Source organism: Geospiza fortis, unplaced genomic scaffold, assembly GCF_000277835.1.
Source record: "Geospiza fortis unplaced genomic scaffold, GeoFor_1.0 scaffold23, whole genome shotgun sequence".
NCBI lineage: Eukaryota > Metazoa > Chordata > Aves > Passeriformes > Thraupidae > Geospiza > Geospiza fortis.
This window is the reverse complement of record NW_005054303.1, coordinates 12,599,991-12,622,880: the sequence shown is the minus strand read 5'-3', so window position 1 is coordinate 12,622,880 and position 22,890 is coordinate 12,599,991. Positions and strand designations below refer to the sequence as shown.

Genomic DNA, 22,890 nt, shown 5'->3' with positions numbered 1-22,890 from the left:
TAACTCATTATATGAACATTAAAAGGCATATTTGTATTTTAGATACTATTTTATTGCGTTCATAAGCCACTGGAAATATTTTTCTAAATTATATGCTGTAAGAGCTCTAAACTTAAAAATGTGTGAAAATTATAGTTCCCCCATCCCAATGCAACTTGTATTATAAAATAAACTTACTGATAATGCAGGCTCCTCCAGAAACAGAAACTTCCAGTGTGTGCATGGGGAGGTTTTTTAAAGGAAGGAGAAAGCTCACACCAGTGATAAATTTGGTCAGTAAAATTACTTTTATTCTTCTTTTTTTTTTCTTTTAAATAGAAGGGCTTATACAATTGAGTATAAATATCTTCGAGGAACGTGGAAATGAAATGAAAAAAGTGTCTGGAAGGAATTCTTTTTATTGAGGAAGAGTTTACATATCTAAGTGTTCACCTACTTTTTGCTGCCTCCTGTTAACAGGCATAATGGAAATATTGCACTGAGCATATGCATGGAAAACACAGCTAACAAAGCAAAGAATATGGTAAATACATTTCATACAACCTTAAAAAAATTCAAACAGTCATACAACAAATTCTGAAGCACTTCTGTGATCTGCAATCTCAAGATGATGTTCACTGTTCTGAAGTGTTAGCAAATTGACACTTTTATTTTATTTTTTTTTTTTTTTTGTAGAAAGATTTTGTATTGGTTCATAAAACCACAGCCTTAAAATTGTTGGCTTTCAGTTACAGAGGTAACAGAGAGGTATCATCTGAATTCACATCAGAGCTTTTGGAACAAAAATGGCAGCAGTACAAGCAGGTGCCTCCTCCAGTGTCCAAACCCCTCTGTGGCTTTGCCATGGCCAAGGAACAGAGCAGAGCAGCCCAGCAGAGCAGCCAGACTCCCTGGATGCTGTGAGCCAGGCTGGCATCCATTCCCTTGTTTCCTGACAGAATGCTCCCCTAAATCCAAAATGAAGCAGGAGAACCCCAGCTAAGCAAAAGAAGTTCCAACAGGTCTTGTCAATATTGACCCCACCTGGGAATTCTTTAACAGAAGAGGAAAATCCAATTCTCTGACCAACCCTTAAAGTGAATGGACAGAAATGCTGCTCTGGAGATTGGGACACGAAGAAGTTTCCACAATGTGCTGAGCCCACAGTAGAAGGAACATGTTAGAAAGGATTTGCTCTACTCCAGTTCCAACCTGGTTTCCACAAGAGCCCACTCTGAAAAAAAAGGTCTATTTACAACAATTTCCAGCTGCTTGTGGAAAAGCCAGCTCAGAGGTTTCAAACACCACTGCTGCTTCAGTTCACTGTGTGCACACTGTGAGTCCATGTCAGGAACTCCTGAATAAACCCTGGAGCACAACAGACACAGAGTAGCTTCTGTCCAATATCAAAGTTATGATCAGTGGAAGAGCAGCTTTCACACACTTCAACATTTTATATTGCTCAGGCACTGAGGATCAAGTCTCTTCAGCATGAGAATTTGCCACTCTAGGTTTTTGCTGGGGCCATTCCTGCCACATAGCAAAAACTGGGCTACATTTTATCCTTTCACTTCGTTAGAATTTGAATTTATTTACATACAAAATAAGACAGGAGAAAAAGTTCTTTTACAGTAACCCAACAATGGGCACCTTCCCTTGCAATAAGGATGCCTTAGGCAAGGCAGCTGCATTTACTTCAGGAGCATATATAAAACTCAGTGTGCTGGTATCAAACAGAAACAATAATGTCAGATCATACAATGCCAGTACATTCCAGTGGGCCCTTGACTATCAGGTAAAAAAAAACCAAAACAAAGCCAAAGAACCAAAAATAAAATTTTTAAAAAATCCAAAACTTTTCACCACTTTAGTTCTTTTAGAATGCTACACAATGAATAAATTATGTCTTTCTGGGATAGTGTTTTACTCCTACATCTCAAAGAAATTCCAAGCTAATTAATTAGAGCAAGAAATTACATTGAGTAGGATAACTTTTTAAATGAAAGAAATGACTTAGAAACACCAATCAAAGATAATTTGATTATGATTAGCTGTGCTGAAGTCTAAGTCATTAAAATTGATGAAGAATGTTTTTACACTGGTCTATTCTATGTAATCCATTACCTATGCTATGCTCTGTAGTTCAAGTCTAACAAATGGTATCTGATAATTCAATATTGAAGACTAAAATACTTTCAATGCACCATTTGCTCTCCTACACCAACATGTTTCCAATTAGAAAAAAAAAAAATCAGTAGCAAGTAGATTTGTGAAATTCTTCACTGGGAGAACTTGAGCTAACATGAAACATCTTCCAGATCTTTACCTGCTTGCCTTCCACATGGCCAGGTTTAAATATGGCTGCTGCTTTACCCTGAACAGTCACTGTCCCACAAAAGTTACACCCAGGGTTGGTAAGAAATAATTCCCTGTGCTTTCTAACAACTGAGGCTGCCCAAAGGTGCAAGGTTTCCTGCCATGCTCTCAGCTGAAGTGGCGAGCCAGACGAGCAGACCTGTAGTCGACACGCAGCTGGACAAAGGAGTGAAGGATGTTCTTGTCCAGGTTAGCAAGTTGTTCTCCTGAGCAAACCTGCTTCAAATTATCTGGGGCTACAACCAGAAGGTTGCAAAGTGCATGCAGGGTATCAAAGAGCTGTAAGACCAGCGCAATCTGTGGGCAAGAGGAAACAAAGGAAAAAAAAACCAGAAATTAAATTAGAGTTGCTTGAAGTCTTATAACAAAATATCCATCAGGTTGAAGTCTTATAACAGAATATCCATCTACATCTATCACTGGCCAGGGGCTATTTACAATCACAAATGGGATGGGACTGCTAGGAATGTGCCTTGAGCTGTTTTATTTTCCAGCATCAGTCTCATTACATGGTTTTGACAATGGGAAGATGCCATCAGCAGACCAAGAACCTAATGTTACAACTTACTTTATAAGTTTTTTGACCAATCAGACAAAGCAAAAGCACATTGACAGTAGTTCTATCCAACCACTACAAGCACACATACTTTGGTTTAAACAATGCTTGCTTATTTCAAATCCAATACCTGCTTGTAGGCCTTATAACACAATGCACAGAGCTCCATTATTAAGCTTAGAACTTCCTAATATCTCACTAGATAAAATCTTCTGCAGCTTAGGGAGTTATTCTAGACAAGCTTTAATACACAGGCCATTGTTCTGTCTGTCCTTACTTTTCTACTTCTTACATAATTTTTCTGCTGACCAATCTCATGGCTGCTGCTTAGCTCTAATCACAGTTCTACTGTGTCTGAGGCTCTCAGAATCTCTGCTGGTCAGGATGACCTCAAGATGCATTAGAAAGTCTCTTTTTCCAGCCTGGCAGTTGAAAAAGGAGTCAGAATTCTTCTGTTCTGGTTCTCAAGGTTGTTTATTGTTTCTTATCTATAAAATTCTTTCTGTGGCCTGCTGAGGTCACCTATCACCTATGTTAGACAGTGAGCTTCTACTCTAAACCAATCTAAAAGTGCCAACATCACCCAGAAGATGAAGGCCAAGAAGAAGAAAGAAGAAGGACAAGGCACGCCCAAATCCCTCCATCTTGGGACCCCGAGCCCCCATTCTAAAAACCCAAAAGTTCTACTTTCACCCTGTGATGAACTAACTATCATTCTACTTAAACTTTCCTGACTTGTAATTCCTCATATAAGGTTGATAATTTTTCCCATGGGTCAATATCAAAGGCACAAGTGTTTTGGACTCTGTGCCAGGGTCTCTGAGCCCCCCAGGCAGGGCCTCAAGCCATTCAGGACAGCCAGAGGGATGTCCTGGGTTCCAGCATGAGGTCTGCCTTTTGCAGCTTTCCCAAAACCCTCTCATTTTAAGGATTCCCACAGTATCTTCAAAAGATGAGGAGAGAGAGGATTTAGCACCATGACTCCCTCCTGATGGACAGGTGTGGTGGTGTTCACAGGGGTCTTAGGATGAGGGAAGAGACGAGAATGTTGACTCCATGTTTCAGAAGGCTTGATTTATTATTTTATTATATATATTATATCAAAACTACACTAAAAGAACAGAAGAAAGGATTTCATCAGAAGGCTAAGCAAGGAAAGGAAAGAATGATAATAAGAATGATAATAAAATCTCGTGACTGACTAGACAGTCCAAGACAGCTGGGCTGTGATTGGCCATTAATTAGCAACAACCACATGAGACCAATCACAGATGCACCTGTTGCATTCCACAGCAGCAGATAACCATTGTTTACATTTTGTTCCTGAGGCCTCTCAGCTTCTCAGGAGAAAAATCCTGGCAAAGGGATTTTTCAGATAATATCATAGCTACAGACAGGCTCACCTTGAAGTCTTTGGCACACTTCCTGTACTCAGCCACGTCACAAATGGCCAGCATTCCCCCCATGCAGCTGTAGGAATATTGCTGGAGGTGCTCGTAGATGAGGCGATGGAAACGAACCCCGAGCTCCATCAAAACCGTGTCCACGTTCTTGCCATCCATGGAATTCCTGATCTTTTCCACCTGTTTCCTAACATACCCACACACTTTAACACAAGCCTAGATTAAAAAATAGAAAGAATCAAGTAAGAATTAGGTAATCTACTGTGGTGGTGTTCGCAGGGGTCCCAGGATGAGGGAAGAGATGAGAATCTTGACTCCGTGCTTCAGAAGGCTGATTTATTATTTTATGATATATATTATATTAAAAGAAAACTATATACTAAAACTATACTAAAAGAATAGAAGAAAGGATTTCATCAGAAAGCTTGAAAGGAAAAGAAAGGAATGATAATAAAATCTTGTGGCTGCTCACAGCCTCGACACAGGTGGCTGTCATTGGTCATCAAGTAAAAACAATTTCACATGCTGGGTAAACAATTCTCCAGATCACATTCCAAAGCAGCAAAACATGAAGGAGCTGAAGGTTCTCAGCTTCTCAGGAGAAAAGATCCTAACAAAGGATTTTTCATCAAATATGTCTGTGACAATCTACTTTCTTCCACATTGAGTTGACCATCAGTTGAACCTCAGTTACTAACTCTGATTAATCTCAGTGATGTGTTGTAAAACTTTATTCTCCAATTAATAATTTTCCACATTTCTTTTTATTTGCCACACAAAAGTCCAAAAATGCAAGTAGAAAGATGGATGCAAAATATTCAAATAAGTTATAGTTCATATCAGTTCAGAACAGAACATTTTAACCTGGATTTTTAATTTAGTGATCCACCAAAGTGGTGTGTGATTAAAAACCTCTTGTGAGTCAAAATCATAAATCCAAATTAAGAGCCATACAGGGATTCCCACCCTTCCCACACTCTATTACCTACTGCTGCCCTTCTCCCAATTCCCACCTGGCTGCAGGCATTTAGGGAATGCTCTCACTTCTTCCCACTGAGTTTTTTCCCTACTCCTCCCTGCCTTTTTCCCTAATGTGAGCCACCCCAGCAGCCCCTAGGCTGGGATTCAGACACATTCACTGAAGAGAGAACACTGCAGCAAAATGTTCATGCTGTACCTGTGATGCTTTACCATGTTCCTGCCATTCTGAGAGGAAAAAGCAGCCAGCAACTGAAGAGTATCTGAAACTGATAGCTTAAAGCTAATTATCAGCTAAAAGCTTTGTTCCAAATTTGGGCCTCTTGGGAGGGGAAAGAATGTGCCAGTTCCTGCAGCACCCACTGATTTGTGTCTGACACTAGATAAGAACTACTCATGTTCCTTTTCAGCTTGAGAAAATAGTCCACAACAGAGTTTGGGGGTGCTTGGTGTAAGATGGAAGTAAATTAGGTAAATACACATGTTTTTTAATGGGAGTTTGGTAAGGAGCATCTTGTGCCTGATAACACTCATGAGCTGACACTTTGGTTACTTACATTTGTATATTGAATCAAAACATTGTTTTCATCTTCTGGTTTGAAATCTGTCTTCTTCTGCTCTGCAGCCAAGATGTGCTTCATCTGTCCAATCATACAATTCAGTGTCCTTTAAAGTTACAAATACAGATTGGGTTTTGAAGGGAACTTTTTCCTTTTCTTGACTTTTATATTTATATATACTGACACAATTCTGGACAAAACTAAGCAGCATGAAGCAATGAGGGAAAAAACCCAGCATCTAACATTTTTCTATAGAGAAGATTGTATGAAAGCAGTTAGAAAAAAGAGCATCAGCCAAAAAAATCCCTAAAAACTCTTTCCTTCAAGTTCAGTGTCTTGGAGCAGAGCATGCAGCCTGCTGGGCTGCTGCTTTTAAAGGGGACACATGAATTGTGAGGTAATCCATTCAAATCCAGCTCTTCAGAGGAATTGGACAGCATCCTTCAGAGAGAATCAGAGGGAAGCATTCCAAGGAGTTTAGCAGAATTAGATCACATTGCATATTAGTCAGAAGCAAGCCTCAGAAAACACTTGGAAAATGAAGGAAGTGTGAGGGCAAAGAAGAAACTTCTTCCTTTGCCAGAGCTTGGTATTTCTCTTGCTCCCAGAAATCTAATGGAGTTTTACAGCATCAATTATTTCTCCTTTATAGGATTTATCTGTTCAGAACGTTATCTAAGGTCAAGGCTCTGCTTTCCTTCGAGTCCAAAGCAAAGGTCAAGCAGCAAAGCAGAGACAGAGGCTGCAAACCTCTCCCAGTAGCCCCTTGGCCAGGAACATCCCCCTGGCTCTCTTCCCTTCCCCTCCCCTGCCCTTCATCCTCCTCATCTCCCCAACCTTCCCAACAAAACTGTCAGGGACATTCCAGGCCTTGAAGGACTCAAGCTGGAGTGGGGTGGAGAAGAATACATGCAACCAGAGAGGGAAAAAACTCCTTTTTTTACTATGCATAGAGCTCAGGATTGTATTTCAGATTTACTTTGTTCCAAGTCCACATACCAACAGAAATTTAAAGAAATAATATCTTGCATTCTCTTCAATTTCCATTTGGAATAAACACTCCCAGAAGGATGTTTACACAAAATACATTCTGAGAGAAAACCAGCTGAACTAAATCTATTTGACTAATAAATCACTTTTACTGAGATAGCTAATTGCTGTGAATGGTTTTCAAGAAGCTGCACTTGGACTTTTCCATATTAGATAAAGCTGAAACCATCAACGTTTCAAAAATTTCTTTATTTTTTAAACTCATTCCTTTAAGCAGGACAATCAATTCTCAACAGCATCAGTGGCACCACAAAGCAGCCCCACAAACACATTTTACATGTAATGTTCATCTCAAAACTCATCTCCCTTTTTTATGTGCTGAAACACAATTTTTTTCAATTCCTCATCAACAAACCTTTGATTATACTGTCTTCTGACAAGAACTTGTTCTCCTAAGTCTTTAAGAAATTAATTCTTTTACACAAACAGATATAAACCACTGTAATCCTGATGACTGACCTGTATCTGTCTAGATCTAAGCTTATGGCCTCAGTGCTTCAAGTGCTTCCAACTTCATGTTTGAACCTCTAAGGTCACCTACAGCAGGAGCAGCTAAAATCTCAATTGCCACCTTACACCCCCTATTTCCACCTTCTCCTTGCACTTGCAGGAAATAATACCCCAAATCAGAAGTAGGGCATCACACAACAGCTCCATTTCCTAATATTAAGCTCGTTAGTTTATTATTTTCCTCTGCTGCAAAACAGCTGTGATTTTAATTTGCAATTTTTATAGCTATCCCCTCATTTTTATTCTGAGAAATAGAAAAAAGATTAAATGAGTCACAACCTCAAAGCAAGTCAATGTCAGAATCAAAATTATTCCAGGTCTCCAGACTTCCACGACTTGGTCTAATCCATAGCACTGCACAGATCCCAGCAAATCATTTAACCTATTTTTGTCAAACCTTGCTCCTAATGGAAATCCTGCAAGTGCTTAACCTATTTCAATCATCATTTCTCCCTCTTTCAAAGTAGAAAAACACCAGTTTGAGACAATAAGGTAAGAGTGAATTACTGCACTCTTTCAACATAAGCAAAATCCTTTAACATCCTGCCAGAAGCATTTTTGGGTCAGAAATCTGCCATGGAAAACATGACCCTCTAACCACACAAAATCTAAATTTCCTGTGTACAATAATGGATGTTTATCTGTTTAAAAAATTAAAATATCAGTTTTGAGTTGAGGAATAATTCATGCTTAAAAGGCCAGTTAACATATATCACAAAGGTGTGGTTTAAAAGATTAAGAGAAAGTTTTAATCTCTACTTGCCTATCAATGCCCATATCCAGCTTCACTTCCATTTGTTCTATGATATCCTTTTTCTTCTGAAGGCATTCAGATAATTTAGGAGAAGAACTGCAACAGCACAGAAGATGTGTGACAGTATTAAAACATCAAAACTAATTTGTCTGCTGGGTTTGCTGCTTCCAACAAAATTTAGTGAAGACTTCCCACCCCAGCAGGAAAAGGGCACAGCCACAAACCCCCTTGAGTCCCACCTGGAATGCAGCAGCAAAATCTCAATGGAGCAACATGTTCTTCCTTCCTCTCAGTATTCCTGGAGCTCACCCTCTCCAATTTGTTTCCAAAGGAACCAATTTGTTTCCCTTCTTCCCCCTCCCACAATATTAAGTTGAACTACTCCAAGCATAAACTTCTCTTAATAGAGATGAGAAATTAAAAATTTGCTTTCTTCACCAAAAAAACAAAGACCAGAGGAAATGTTAATCAAAACAAAGGTACCTGATCAGTGGCATCAGATGATCATTGAACTGCTTGTCAAATAAATGGAAAATAGTATTGGCCTGGTGGACAACATCCAAGAAATAAAGATTTGCATTCTTTGAATCAGAAGAGGGAATGCCTGAAGCAAAGGAGGTTTCATTAGAATTGTAATGATATGCAGTTCTTATAATTAGCATGATGACTTTTTAAATATGCAGATTTTTTTCCATGAATGCTTAAATCACAGGCTTAGAGTTTCAAAAATTTACCACGGTGCCATATATAGAATTCTTCTCGTAGCTATATTGGTAACAAGCATAAGAAATACCTAACTGGTAACATTTCTGATGGCAAAACAGAGCAGTCAATTTAAAAACTCCTTCAGAATGTGAGTTTGATTCTGTCTTACAAGACAGACAGGTTCTCACTGTCAAGATTCTAACTTGTTCAAACAAGCAGTTTTCTCATTTACTGTCACTTTAAGCACACAAATATACAAAAAAGCATGGGATTCCTATAAACATTGTCATTAAATACAAAAATATTCTCCTGTTATGACACAGAATACAGAGGTAGGGAATGCTGATGTCCCAATTTCTATGATAAAAATGTTTCTAAAGACAGAAGCACGTTTCCATCTGTGCATCAATTCCCCAAATGAAAGTTATACTTTAGAAGCCATTAAATGTCAACCCCCAAACACACAAAACAGATTTAATTTAACCAACACATCCTGAACAAGGCCAATCAATAAGGCACAGCAAAGATCATCTGCACAGAAAGGCCAAGGAGATGAAATGCTCAGGAAATTCTGTACTCACCAGCAAGGCCTGTTTCTAATGCATAATCGATGTGTTCAGTACATAAGAACTCTACAAGCATAGAAAAAATTCTGAAAGCATTCTTGGGTAAGTCAGAGGGATCAGAGAGCTTTAAAGAAAAAGAAAAAAAAATATCCTAAAGGTCAGTTCTACATAGATTTGAAAGTTTATTGGATATTGCATAGGGGATAAGCTTAAAACGTAACAAGTATTCCAGAATAATTGGAATTTTACTCAAAATGAAAAGTATCCATACAGAGAACTATTCAGGAACAAACTGTAATATCAATAAACTCTTCAGCATTTACAAGTAAACTGAAGCTGCCACAGGATGCTACAAATAAAAGCATTAACAGTTTCTAGTAATAATTATAAGGGTAATAATAAAAGAAGTTATTAATTAATAGTTCTTACAACAGTTTTCCAGATGCAGTCTCAGGAACTGCCTAACCTGCACTGGATGCTGGGAAAATGCATACAGAAGAGATTACTCTATGTATATCCTGTATTTTTTATTCTTTCAACACTCTCCTGGCACTGGCCACAGTGAGGAGCAGGACACTGGGTTAGCTGGAGCTCCAGTTTGTGTTCTCTTAGCACTGCAGCAAAAATAATGCAGCTGAACCTGGGCTACATTTAGCACAGTTCAGCTGGAGTCAATGGAGCATGAACACTTTTATTAAGTGCAGCAATGGCCACATTTACACTCAGCATCTGGACTTTGATGAGCTGTAAGCAACATGGGATTTTGGACAGCAACCTGTCAGTAAATCCCTTTTCTAAAGAAAAACGTGACAGGGCTTTTGTACCTAGGAAAAACAGCTTTGGTTCCTAAGGAATTAGGTGAAGACTTTTATAAAGCTTCAAGGAAGAAAGGTTACTACTGCAACTGAAGATAATTTACACAACACTCACAAATATTTCTGCTGTATTTCCCCCCAAAAAAACTCAAAAACCCAACAACAGAGATTTCCAAACAGTGAAATGTTTCAATATATGGCTACAATTACCAATTTATTTTTCCTAAAGCAGTCACAGCTGGCAGAACCCTGCACACATCTGCTATGTGACATAAATACCACAATTAGTTAGCCAGGGACTAACTTATCTTTTGCAGTGAGTTGCTTTGACCACAAACCCCTAAATTCTAAAATTCTAAAATCCTAATTCTGGAAATCTCCTTATGTGCCAAGATCCATTGGGGTTTCCACTCAAATACAATTCTTCTAAAATAATTTATATTAAGTCTGATCTCAACAGAAAGGCAGAAACAAAAGGTTGTGCACATGTGGAAAAAAATAGTTTATATCATGAATTTAACAACTGCTTCTAGCAACTATGATATTGAGAAAAATAATGATCTACCTGCTTGCCTTACAGGCACTGATTCTCACCCTGAGGAAGATGGTGATCCCAAGGGTGTGCAGGTAAAAGTCTTGTGTCTGTACCCTGCTCTGTCTATGGCTCCACTCAGTTTATAAAATATTAAAACATTTAAATATCTGAAGTTTTTCTGCCATAAGCTCATTGAGAATGTTAAAGGAATTAAAATTTCCTAGAAATCAGTGTGTTTAGCTAATAAAAAAAAAATCACATTTAAGTCTGCAATTAAATTTCAACGGTTTTCATTTACACCAAGTACCAGACAAATATGATTGACAGGCAGTAAAACCAGCAATTTAATCAGAAGTAAAATACCTTTTTTATGTTAGACTGATGCTTTTAAAGAATTGTAGAGGGTTACCAAGGTAAATAATGTTTAAGACTATTCCTCTCAGTATTTTATTGGTGATCATTCACTAATGTAAGAAGAAATTACACTTGAGGCAGGAAAACAGCTGTTGAACAGTATATTTTTAAAGCAGGAAAAGAAAACTACACTAAATGTTTCTCAGGTTTTGGGTCTAATTTAGTAAGAAAAGCAATGCAGCCAGCAGGTTTAACCATTCCCACTTCTTCCAAAAACAGCCAGCATTAATACTCTATTGTACTCTGTTGTATTACAACTCTAGTTGTAATAAAATTACAACTAGATACACATAGAAAAACAAATGCTCAGCCTCCACTGTGGCTCCATTTCCATGAAAAACACAAGAGACAATTTGAAATGCCCTTTCCTTTCCAAATTTACAACAACCAAAAGAATTACAAATTTTTCTTTCCAAATTTACAACAACCTTCCTATCACACCTCAACCAAAAACTTGAGCTCAAGACTTAATCTCACATACAAAATGATACCATCAAGGGAGGTCACAGGAAGCAAACTTACCCTGTGACATCTTTCAAAAGCTTGCTTGGTTTCTTGCAAAAGGTTAACCACCACTTCTTGGGACAGGAAAGTTTCCCCATGTGTGTCAATGCTTGGCCCCAGGGGTAAGTTTGTTCGTTGCCTTAGTCTCTCTTTGAGGTCTTGAATACTGGAACAAAGACAGACCCCAAGAAGATTTCACCACGTGGAAATTCTGGCACTCAAACTCAAAAACAATTTAGCATCTTTTAATTGTTAACTCAAAAAACAGGACCCAAGACACAGTTTAGGATGTGCAAGCATTAAGACAATTCTTGCAAGCTTTAAAAACAGAAATTGGCAGTAAATGCAAAACTACCACCTCTGATTCCATGGTCAACTGTGTTCTGGAATGGCACATTCACACATGGGAGCAGCTATTCATTCCCTTGTGGGATGAGTGATTTCACTGGAATCCTGCAGCACTTCTGCTCTCTGGACAGATTTAGCCTCCATCCTCTCTGTCACCTTCCAAACACTAATGAGAGCTTCCTATCTCATCCACACCCACAAATCCTCTCATCCTCATCCATTATCTCAGCAGTTCTTTATTTAGTCAAGCATGCTTCGACACATTTCCATGCATAAAACAACCCATACAGTTACGCACCACAATAAATTTAATTTTCCCCAAGAAAATTAAATTGTCATCTTTGCTTTATTTTTTAATTACTTCACTGCTGCTTTTTCCATATCCTTCCTCATTCCTGACACACTGAACCCAGCAGCTCTTTGAAAGGTGCAGTAGCCTCAGCACCTCTGCTTCACACAAGTTTTAACACTTCCTATCCCACTTCTCACTACTCCTTCATTAGTTTTTCTACCCTGAGGATAATGAAGTCTTGTTTTACCTTTCTCTAAGTCCATTGCATCTTCTGGTCTCACTAAGAGCTTTCTCACTGACATTGCTATGGTCTTTTCCCCTTCCTAGGTCTTGGGAGGGGACCACAAGACCTGGGCAGGTGAAAAAAAATGTATGCTTTTAGATACACACATATACATGCTTTAGGTACCTTAGTTTTGCTTCAGTCCTTTTGTGGATCTGGATCCTAAGTTGAAACATAGGTTTAACTGGTATTTTTCATTTCCAGTATGTACAAATACCATGCACTGAGTACATTTCACATGTACTGAGAGCAACACACTTTTGAGCAGAACATAAAGTGAAAGCAAATTATAAAAAGCTGTAGGTCTTTGGCAGTTCATCACTGTGCATCTGACATGGCAAATACAGCCTTTCTCCCCTCACCACCTCCCTTCCACTTCAAAATTATCAAACTTCCCAAAAGGAACTTACCCTCCAGTGCCAATGGACCTCTTCTGGTGGTTTTTGGAATCATAATAGCGCTGCAGAATCATTGCACTCCTACTTTTCAAATAGCCAATTTCCACCTCAATGTAATTCTCCAAGTAGGAAATGAAAATGGCCTTGATAAGCTTAGACAAGAAAGTCTGCTTATCAGTACCCAAGTTAAATTCCATCAATTTGCTTGACAGATTAGTGGTTCTTTATGCAAAAGAAACAAAGAAGGGAAGGGGAGGAAAAGGTTGAATGTGGATGAATTACAGCATTACATGTTTGTAAAGTACACAGCACAACAGAACCCTGATGGTGATTAAGACTTGGAGCAGTTTCACATTTAAGTAAAGAATTTCACATAATTCATGTTTAATTACACACAGCTCCACTGCAATCAAGTTGCCAGTGAGATGGGGAGGACTGGCTTTTGCACAGTTTTAAAATTACTCTTGAAGATCACAAAAATACCCATTGAAAACAATAATGGCCATTTGAAATTTTCCTTAGGAAACCCATCATTGTAAAGGTTAATAGACATAAAAAAATTACAGCTTTTATGAGAACTTCACATTTTTGGCTCCTTTTTCTTGACAATAAATCTATTTATTTTCCAATAGCTTCAATCCAATAATTTCATCATTGATCTATAAATACCTTGTATATAGATCATAGAGGTTTTTAAGATACTGTTCTGCATCTGATTTCCTGTGTTCTTCCAGCTGGTCCTTCACATAACTCTGCAAAATTTGGTACATCTGTTAGAAGATCAACTGACAACCAAATGAAATAATCATTACTTCCCAGATTATATGGAATTTCCTGCAAAGTGTAGATCTTACTTAAAGGAAATTCATCTCTCCTTTGATTTTACATCTCTTATTTACACTTCCTGCATTATCCACAGAGGGGGTTAAACACACTTGTAGAAAAAAGTGATTTAATAATACAAAATAATAATGTGTGAAGCTAAGACAAAAGACAGATGGCTTGGAAAATATGTCTGACCAACTAACACAAAATCCCCTCACTTTAAGAAGCAAAAGCATCAGAGGCCTCACAGCATTTATGCAGTGGACAAGGCAAAGGAGATGGTTTCATATTTGCTTATCATAATACATACACAAAGCAGATACAAGCCTAGAGCCTTCTTATCATTGAATATTTAAACAAAAATATAATTTAGCATAAAATACTAATTCAAAACTGACACAAAATTGGGGTTGAAACACAAGCTCAATCCACACTATGAGAACAACACCTACAGGGAAATTGCTTTTTGCAAGGAAAGTCATGCTTTTGACTTTAAGAACTTAAGTGGGTGTATGCAGGATGAAAAACTTAGTATTTTCAATTACTCTAGATTTTCATAAATATTGCATTAGCTGCAAGACAGTACTCACAACATAAATGACTAACTTATTCAGTGCTAACCTCACACACAACACCCAAATCCAAGAATCAGCAAATTAAAGATAAGAAATGTGGAAGTTCTTTTCCTGACATATTCTTGGTAGGGGGCATAAAGAAGAAATTAAACTTGTGTATGACATCTCATGAATTACCCAATGAACACAGCAATTCCCCAATAATTTTACATATTGAGTTTGAGTGTCTGCTCTGTATTCAGAGCACAAGGAGATTTATTTGATATGGGCTTGATTATCTGTCCTAATTGTTATGGAGCAATGAGCTGATTCTACGCCCTTATACAAAGACTACAAATACTCTAAATTCTCATTAATTGCTATTACCAGGTAAAATATTTTTTATTAAGAGGTTCCTCAATGAAATTCAACATGTTAAAATTTGAAATACCTGAAGTTTAACTTCAAAGATATTTTGAATGAGTTTGGCTAGCACAGTCTCTGGGTTGCTAAAGATTTCTCCAACTTGCTTGTTCACTCTCTGGCAGAGAATGGCTGCATCTTCAAAGACATCATTCCTCAGGAATGCACCCTAGGGATTGAGAAGCACATTTTAGAATATATTTCCAACAACCCATAGGACTAAATAAATCAACAGTGTAATGTAAATAAAGAAATGATGTAAAACAAACTGCATTACCTCTTGACACTGTTTTATGTACACATCAACACAGTGGGAATAGCCCTGTGGAAGGAGCAAAACAATGTTAGAGCAGGGTGTTCATGTTTTCAGTGCAAAACAAACTCAAGAAAATACAATGCTTGTGAAAAAGTTAATTAAAAAAGGAAAAAATCAAACAGAATTCATTCAAAGCACAGACTTTTCCAAACCCATTTTTCTTACATATCTAACATAACTCCCCTTACCACCACTCTACATGGATCTATACCTCAAGTGTCAACATTCTTTCTCAAGCATGAAAGTCAGGTCACACCCATGCAAGAAGAGATTATCTCAGAAAGTTCTCCACTGATGCTGCCCCCAATCCCCCTCATCTGCTTCCTTTATTCCCCTGCACTTGATTTCAGATTGAACACCTCAGTCCTGAAGTGACACATTATCTGACATGAGGGTTGTGCCCACACAAATACCTTCACTCAAAACAGGCACTTATTGTGCTGTGGGTCGGTTTTATTCACATATTTAAATTAAGCCCCTCAGCTTTTACCTTAAAGTGAAGCAAAACTGCTGCTACTTCTCTCATCCTGGAGATTTCTCCTCTGCGCTGAGCACTGGTAAACTCTTGAATTAACTGGCACTCTAAATCGTGGTACTTACCTGGAGAGAAAAGGGGATAACAACAAAAACCCATCAGGCTACGTAATTCAGGCAAAAACTGTAATACTGACAGTATTGCTTACTTCTTTAATCATCTTTAACAATTCAAATACAGCAATATGGATTGAACTGGATAGATAACTTACTTGCTATCTTTGATTTTACTTCAGAAAACCTGTTAACAACAACAAAAAAATAGCATGATTAAATTCAAATCCACATCACATGAGAAATCACAGGCATCCTGGATCATGAACAGCAGGCACTCTGCTTAAAAATGAAAACATGCAGCACAAAGACGACAGAAAAGTTCCCTGCTTTATATCCCTAAAAACCTACAAGCATCTAATTCAAATCTAGCATTAAGTCAGCAAAGCAAAATTATCCCATTAAAAGTCTGTTAAGCAGTTTAGGATGTGTATGTAAAGATGATCCTACAACATGAGTGCGTGAACACAAATTTGAGAATAGAGGAGAGAGAAATAAGCACACAATCCAGCTCAAAAGCCCCATGAATCCCTAAGCACAGCACCAAAAGGGGAGACAAGGGAAGCATCAGAAAAATCATAGCTGTGCGAAGATTTGCTTTCTTAAAAAGATGTTCAGATAGATTTTTACCTGTCAAAAGGCAGTTCCTGGGCAATCAAATGCAGTTTCTGAATAATATCAGCTGCCTCTTTAATCTGGTGAGAAGAAAACATGACAGAGTCATTAAAGAAGGTCTGATTTTGGGCTGTTCCTTTCCTCCCCCTGCACTGTCCAATTTTCATACACAAAGTTCCTATCTCTAAAGCTGGTTGAGTTGACATACCCGTGGAAGAGATCAGCCCCTCCAAGTTCCCATATGTACTTTTAAGATGCTTAAGGTATTTTTCTTTAACATAAAGTAATATAGGTCAAAATATGAAGAAAAGTCACATTACATGCTCCCACTGGGGATGTCTGTGGAGGTGTGTGAGCTGTCTGGACAAACAACTCATACCAAAAAAAAGCCATGACTGTGCTTGGCATGGAGAGGGGAGAAAGGGGAAAAAGGGGATTAAAACAGAGATTTCTCCCAAACAAGTAGAAATGTAAGATGGATTAGAAACTCTGAGGTCCAAAGCAAAAATCAAGATGGAAGTCAGGTAATTACAGAGCTACAATAAGAATAGCTGCATGAATACAAAAGTTAATAAACAGGTAACACAGCATGCACATCTGTGCTCTGCTCTGGGCAGCAGAATCTTTTATCAATTATTCTTCCCCCATCAGTCAGCACAGGAAGTGCATCTTAGTGGTGCTTAGTGACTGCTTTGTTAGGCTGAATAAAATGATGGAAAACCCAAATTTCAAAGTGTGGGGAAGGCAGCTGGTTGCAACTGAACTTGTGCGGATTTAAGCAGCGCTGCCTGGGCCAAACCTGACCCAGCTGGAGCACATCTGATGAGGAACAGGTAAGGGGGCTCAGCCTGGAGAAAAGGGGGCTCAGGAGGGACCTTCTCACTCTCCAAAATTCCAGGGGGCACCCAGGGGGATTTGGCTCTGCTCACAGAGAACAAGGGACAGGAAAAGAGGAAACAGACTCAAGTTGTGCCATGGGAGGTTTAGATTCATGTTAGGAAAAATTCCCTATCTTTTTTTGGTTGGCAGTAGACTGAAATTTCTCCTTTGGGGAAAAAGTTTATAAGGAATATTGGTATTCAAGGAATGACTGGACATGGCACTCAGTGGTGGCAAGGTAGTGATCAGTCAAAACTTGGGCTCAAGGGTCTCAGAGGTCTTTTGCAACCTGAATTATTTGATGACTAAAAAGCTTTATAAGCTGGCACAATGGAGAACATGCAGAATTTGCAGTTTATCTTGTTCCTCTAATTAGTGATGATGCAGGGAACTGAAGTGAGAGGGAAGGAAGTAATGAAATCCTATTCTGCCACCACTTAGAGCAGGCTGGATTAAAACTTTTCAAGAATAGAAGCAGACACACAGGTAAGAATAGAGAGCACAGGCATCACACCAGGCTGGTTGTTCAGCAAAAATAGGGGCACTCAAAGTGTATCCATTCTGACTATTAAGAGCAGCTTATGTTTTGAACTGTCAGCTTACAATAGCCTCTTAAGGCAGAAGCTGCTACACTCCTCAAATAAATCCAATGAAAGAGCAGTTATTTCTATTAGCTTGCAGCAACATTAATACCTAACAACTGGGATCTGTGCAATTGTCCATATATTAGCAGTTATTCACCAAAGCTGCAAAATCAAAACAAACAAAAAAAAAAAACCAACCAAGAAATCCCACAAACACAACATTTTCTTTGTTTCCTCTTCACACAATAGCTGTTAACTAACTTAGATTTTATTGAACTCAGGACTTTTTCCATGCACAAGAGAAGCCATGACAAATCAATTCTCCACAGTTTCTGCTTAAACCCGGACATCTTTAATTTTTAATTGAATCAGGCTTCTGTAAACCATTAAAACCAAAATAAATACTGATTTTTTAAAATAGAACTTAAGGGCTATAATGTATCTGGGAAAAAAACAGCAGAAAAATCATGGAGAAATAATGGCAAGGAAGAATTTTAACACAAAACATGCACAAGTGAAAAGGCAAAATTAAATAATATTAAGTACAGAACATAAACAGAGAAATGGACATGAGAATAACAATAAATATATTAAGCAGGACGATGTTATTGAATGATAAACAAGTGAGCTGCTGATCATTTTAATAGTTTAATTGTGTTGGAGTGATTTGCTCACTTCAAGAATCTTCAGCACAGCAGAAAGATTGGTTAGCTAGCAGCACAAGGGAAATTATAAGGATTCAGAGGGTGAAGACACAATGCACAGAAAGGGACAAGCCAGCAAGGAAAACCTTCACAGAAGTAAGTCAGAAATTGCTCAGTGTGGCTGGGAGAGAGTGGGAAGCAACACAAGGGAAAGAAAGGAATCCAAAAGATTTTAAGAAGAGACACTATTGAGAAAAGTATCAATTAGAAGATAACTGTACTATGTTCTTTTTTGTGCCTCTCCTTTCACAGTGTCCCCTCAATGTCTCAAAGAAAAGTCCACACGTGTAAGGACTGGAAGAGCACAAAAAATTGCAACATCCTCTAAAACATTATCTAAAACCCCCACCAGTTTGAAGATCAGAAGACACTGACAAAGCACTAAGGCTTCACATTTAAGAATGTTTGTTACTATCTCATACTTTAGAAGTATTTTTAGTACAAAGATGCATTAAGATGTAGCAGCTCCTGTCTGGGCAGGCTCTTTTACAAACACTTCAAGTTATTGTTTAAATCAGGGGGAAAAAGTTCAAGAATCCACCTGGATGAAATTAGCCCCAGTAAGATAACTTGTATCCAGAAATTCTTGTTTGTGTTCCCACACCCTTCCCCTGCAGACTGGCACAAGATTTAAGGCCTTTACATTTGTCTTCCTCCAGATTTGATGAATATCTTACTATTTTTTGGGGTGTACAGAGGTTCATTTGTTTACAAATTTCCAGGTTCACTCTATTTATCAACCAAATTTTTCTGGTTCTCCAACAGGATGTATCATGAAACTTTAATTTACAAATAAAGTTGAATTTTTTGAGCCTCTTCAGCAGACAACAATTCCAAACAAAAAGTTTTGTTATTCACCATGTTATTCACCATTAAATATTTGTAAAATGCATGTTTTATTACTCCTTAGAAAAAAAGAAAGGAAAGAATTTATGCAGCTCTGGGAAAGGCTGTCCATAGAAGAACTTCCCTTATGCTGAATCCTTTCTGTTTCCCTTGGAAATCAGGGAAGTTTTTCCTCTGCTCTCTCTTGAATTAGGGCAAGCTATCAACTAGTAATTACCTTATATCCACAGACCATGAATCAAAAGGCACTGGGCAAGTGACTCCTTGGGAATACAACTATATAAAATGATTAGCTTTTCATTTCCCTGAGAGACACCTCCAGCTCAGTGGGGAGGGGGTGACTATTAACCTGTTCTCAGGTCTTCCATGAGCTGCACATTTCAAGCACAGATTTTTTTGCTGAATGTGCAAATCAAGTGTTTGCTGTTTCCACATATTATAATTTTTTTCCTGACTACAGCCATAGCACTGCACAGAATTTAAGGAGAGAAAGAAGATTCTTCAGGATACACTAAAAAAAAACCCAACAAATCCAAACCAACATTTTTATTTAAACTGCATTGGGAAATCCAATGTGTCCTTTTGCTTAGAGCTGGATTGTTTTCCTTCAGTTTATTTCTGTTTGTCACACCACTCAGATTATATTTGCTTCATGAACGTTCTCTTGAAGCACAAGAAAAACAAAATGCTTGAACATTTCTTTGAAGTTTTCCTGCCTGGTTCCTCTAAATTCCAAGGGTGGAGACATAACCACAGGACTACACAAAGCCCAAAGGCATGCTGTGACAAAAAGGTATCCAAGGCCAGTGGACTGACCCAACAGAGCAAAGTTGCACAAAGAAGTTGCATTCAGAAACGTTCTGCTTTACAGGATGGATCTGAGGCAAGGGGTTCAAAGGAAACAGGCAGATATTGTATTGCACTCCAAAGTTGCCCTCCCAGCGTTTCCCAAATCTCCGATAATTTCATAAAATGAAAAATGCCAACATTGCCAAATTAAGCATCACTGAATACAAATGCTTTATCAGCAATCTGCAGCCCAGTGTTGTTAATTTACATTTCAGAACAATGAAACTTTAACAAGTCAGTCACTCAGTGGTTTGAAGTCTGACCATGGTAAGTCATGGTAGCAGCTTGTAATTAGGGCAGTCCCGCTCATTGCTTTGAACTGCTTTCATCCCGCTGACAGCTCTTACCTTTTCAGAGTTTGTAAAAACATCAGACTTCAGCTCTCCATCCAGAAACTCATTAAAGTATTTCATCAGCTTCTGAGCCTCCACAGCCCGTTGCCGTGGCGTGTTTACCCCCTCCAGCTGGTCGCCAAGGTGACAGACCTTAGTCGCTACATAGCTGATGTGCTCATCCAGTTCTTGGAAATGTTGGAAGGCAACCTGGAGAACACAGACACTCAACTCATGACTTCCATTTCATCTGCTTCAGGAAAGACAAGATTTCCTTCAGGAAGAAGCCCAGTGAATTCAGGTGCTGCATCTCAGAACTGCTAATTAACTAATTACACACAACCCAAATAAATCTTAGCGTTTTTCTTTAAATTATTGCGAAGACTCCCCACTTTCAGCATTGCTAACAATCCTTAATGGAACATGCAGATGAGCCTCCTTTGACAGGAGAAATTGCCATCAAACTCTCTTTATTCTTATCTCAAACAGCAACACCCTGTACCAAGAAAAGTTAAAGGAGCACAGGATGGTTTGAAAATTTGCACAGCTTCCCACTGACTCTACCTTTTGGATTTACCTGGTTGCTTTTCTGCAGCTCTTGTACTTTCTTGGCAAATTCCTTTGCTTCCTTCTGGCACTGTTGTTCTAGTTTCTCCACCTTCCTCTGAATCCTTTCATCCATTACCTGTAATTCTTGGATATGATTTACAAATTCTTCCAGTAATCTGATTTAGAATAAAATACAGGAAAACAGACTTTAGTTTGAAAGACACTGTCTTCTGAAGAGTTTAAAACACCTCAAAAAAAAAAAGCAAATTGTATACAAGGCTGATCTAACCATGTCCAACTTAGAAATGTTTCTAGATTGAAGATTTAAATAAATAAATAAATATAAATATTTTATAAAATAATAATAATATTATTATATATAACATTAAATATTTCAGAAAAATGCTGTTTCTAAAATTTTGTTTTAAACTACATCACCCTGGTTGTGTACCATTCTATAACATAAAAACTCTATGCATGGTGGGCCAAAGGAGAGAGGAACACCAAAATATCAATCCCTCAAGAATGTGGCTCTGCCACAGATACAGAAATCCCTACATCCCCATCTTCCCTAAATAAGAAAAATGGAAATCATTTGGAAATAACTTCATATGGAAAAAGAAAGCTCACACCACTACATCCCTTCATTGTAAGAGATACAACAGAAAAATATTCTCTACGTGTCACTGTAAAGTTGGCAATCAGCATTACAATGAGTAATTATTAATGAGTAACTGATACAGCCATAATTTCATAATGTTGTTCTGACTTCACTTCTTCCTACACCCATTTTAGAGGGTTTTTTCTGCCCTTTCCCATCATTAACTTTTCTTTCAGACTCACATTTTACTCCTCCCAGTCACAGTACATCTGAATGCATTCTTCAATTCCCTCTGTTCTTTTCATTCTATTCTCAACACCTCTCCCTTTCTCATTTCTGTTTTTGTCCATTCTGTGCCATTTCTGTCATATTTTCAGCTGTTACTTTTCTAAATACCCCAGTCACTGGTCAAGGAATGAATTACTCCCAGATCCTCCATAGCCATAAAATTCATGCTAAGAACTGAAAACATCTGAAACATTTCAGAACTTTGCTGTCCAGGTTTAATGTCAGAAGAGGCTTTTAGCCCAGTCAGTTACTTGAGGGCACAACTTCTTAAAGAAAACTGGACTGAGGCAGATGTTGATGACTCCTCTCCTTCACTCCCTGCTTGCCAGAAGCCCAAGAGCAATCTGCACATTGCAGCAGATTTCACAGAAAACAAGGAACACATCTAAGTTTACAGAAGTATATTGAAAATCAAATTTAAACAACAGTGACACAAAGCATTCTTTCCAACAAAAGCCTAGAGAAATGCAGGCAGTCTCTATTAATTTTAACAAACTGATTCAGGGTGGGGTTTGTTTTTAAACAGATCTTGTGTCAACTCTTCACTTATTCAGCAGCACTGCTCAATATATTGAGAAAGGAAAGAAGTAGAAGAGGCAGCTGCTGGTCAGGTTTTCAGAAGAGAAATAAAGACTCCAATATTCTTGCTAGCAGAAAACAGAAAAGAAAAAAATAGATACCAAAAGATGTTTCTTTTTCAATATTAATTTTGGCTGCTTCCCCAATACTAGAAGATGCCACAAGAAAAATATTTACTGTTGCAGGTTTCATCTGCTTGTTCTGAAAAATATGGAATTGCCTCCCAGAAGTTCACACAAGCAAACCAGCAGAAAATCTGTTAAATTAAGTAGGAATCTGTGCAAATCATGAACCACTCTAATGCATCTACTGGGCACAAGCACAGGGAAAGA

At 38.1% G+C, this 22,890-nt stretch overlaps 1 protein-coding gene across 1 annotated transcript in view; it reads right to left on the bottom strand.

Annotated features, from left to right (window-relative positions):
• Positions 1 to 264: 264 nt before the first annotated feature.
• EXOC5 (exocyst complex component 5) overlaps positions 265 to 22,890 on the bottom strand; it is a 23,553-nt gene continuing 927 nt past the window's right edge. Inside the window, exons 2-18 of the mRNA XM_031066203.1 lie at positions 21,119 to 21,266; positions 20,557 to 20,751; positions 16,363 to 16,427; positions 15,891 to 15,919; positions 15,635 to 15,744; positions 15,106 to 15,150; positions 14,857 to 14,997; positions 13,696 to 13,778; positions 13,039 to 13,248; positions 12,755 to 12,790; positions 11,724 to 11,871; positions 9,453 to 9,561; positions 8,650 to 8,770; positions 8,176 to 8,262; positions 5,850 to 5,958; positions 4,315 to 4,530; positions 265 to 2,652 (exon numbers count right to left, since the gene is read on the bottom strand). Coding sequence (XP_030922063.1) covers positions 2,464 to 2,652; positions 4,315 to 4,530; positions 5,850 to 5,958; positions 8,176 to 8,262; positions 8,650 to 8,770; positions 9,453 to 9,561; positions 11,724 to 11,871; positions 12,755 to 12,790; positions 13,039 to 13,248; positions 13,696 to 13,778; positions 14,857 to 14,997; positions 15,106 to 15,150; positions 15,635 to 15,744; positions 15,891 to 15,919; positions 16,363 to 16,427; positions 20,557 to 20,751; positions 21,119 to 21,266 — 2,041 coding nt within the window. The 3' untranslated portion in view covers positions 265 to 2,463. The remainder of the gene's footprint in view (positions 2,653 to 4,314; positions 4,531 to 5,849; positions 5,959 to 8,175; positions 8,263 to 8,649; positions 8,771 to 9,452; positions 9,562 to 11,723; positions 11,872 to 12,754; positions 12,791 to 13,038; positions 13,249 to 13,695; positions 13,779 to 14,856; positions 14,998 to 15,105; positions 15,151 to 15,634; positions 15,745 to 15,890; positions 15,920 to 16,362; positions 16,428 to 20,556; positions 20,752 to 21,118; positions 21,267 to 22,890) is intronic.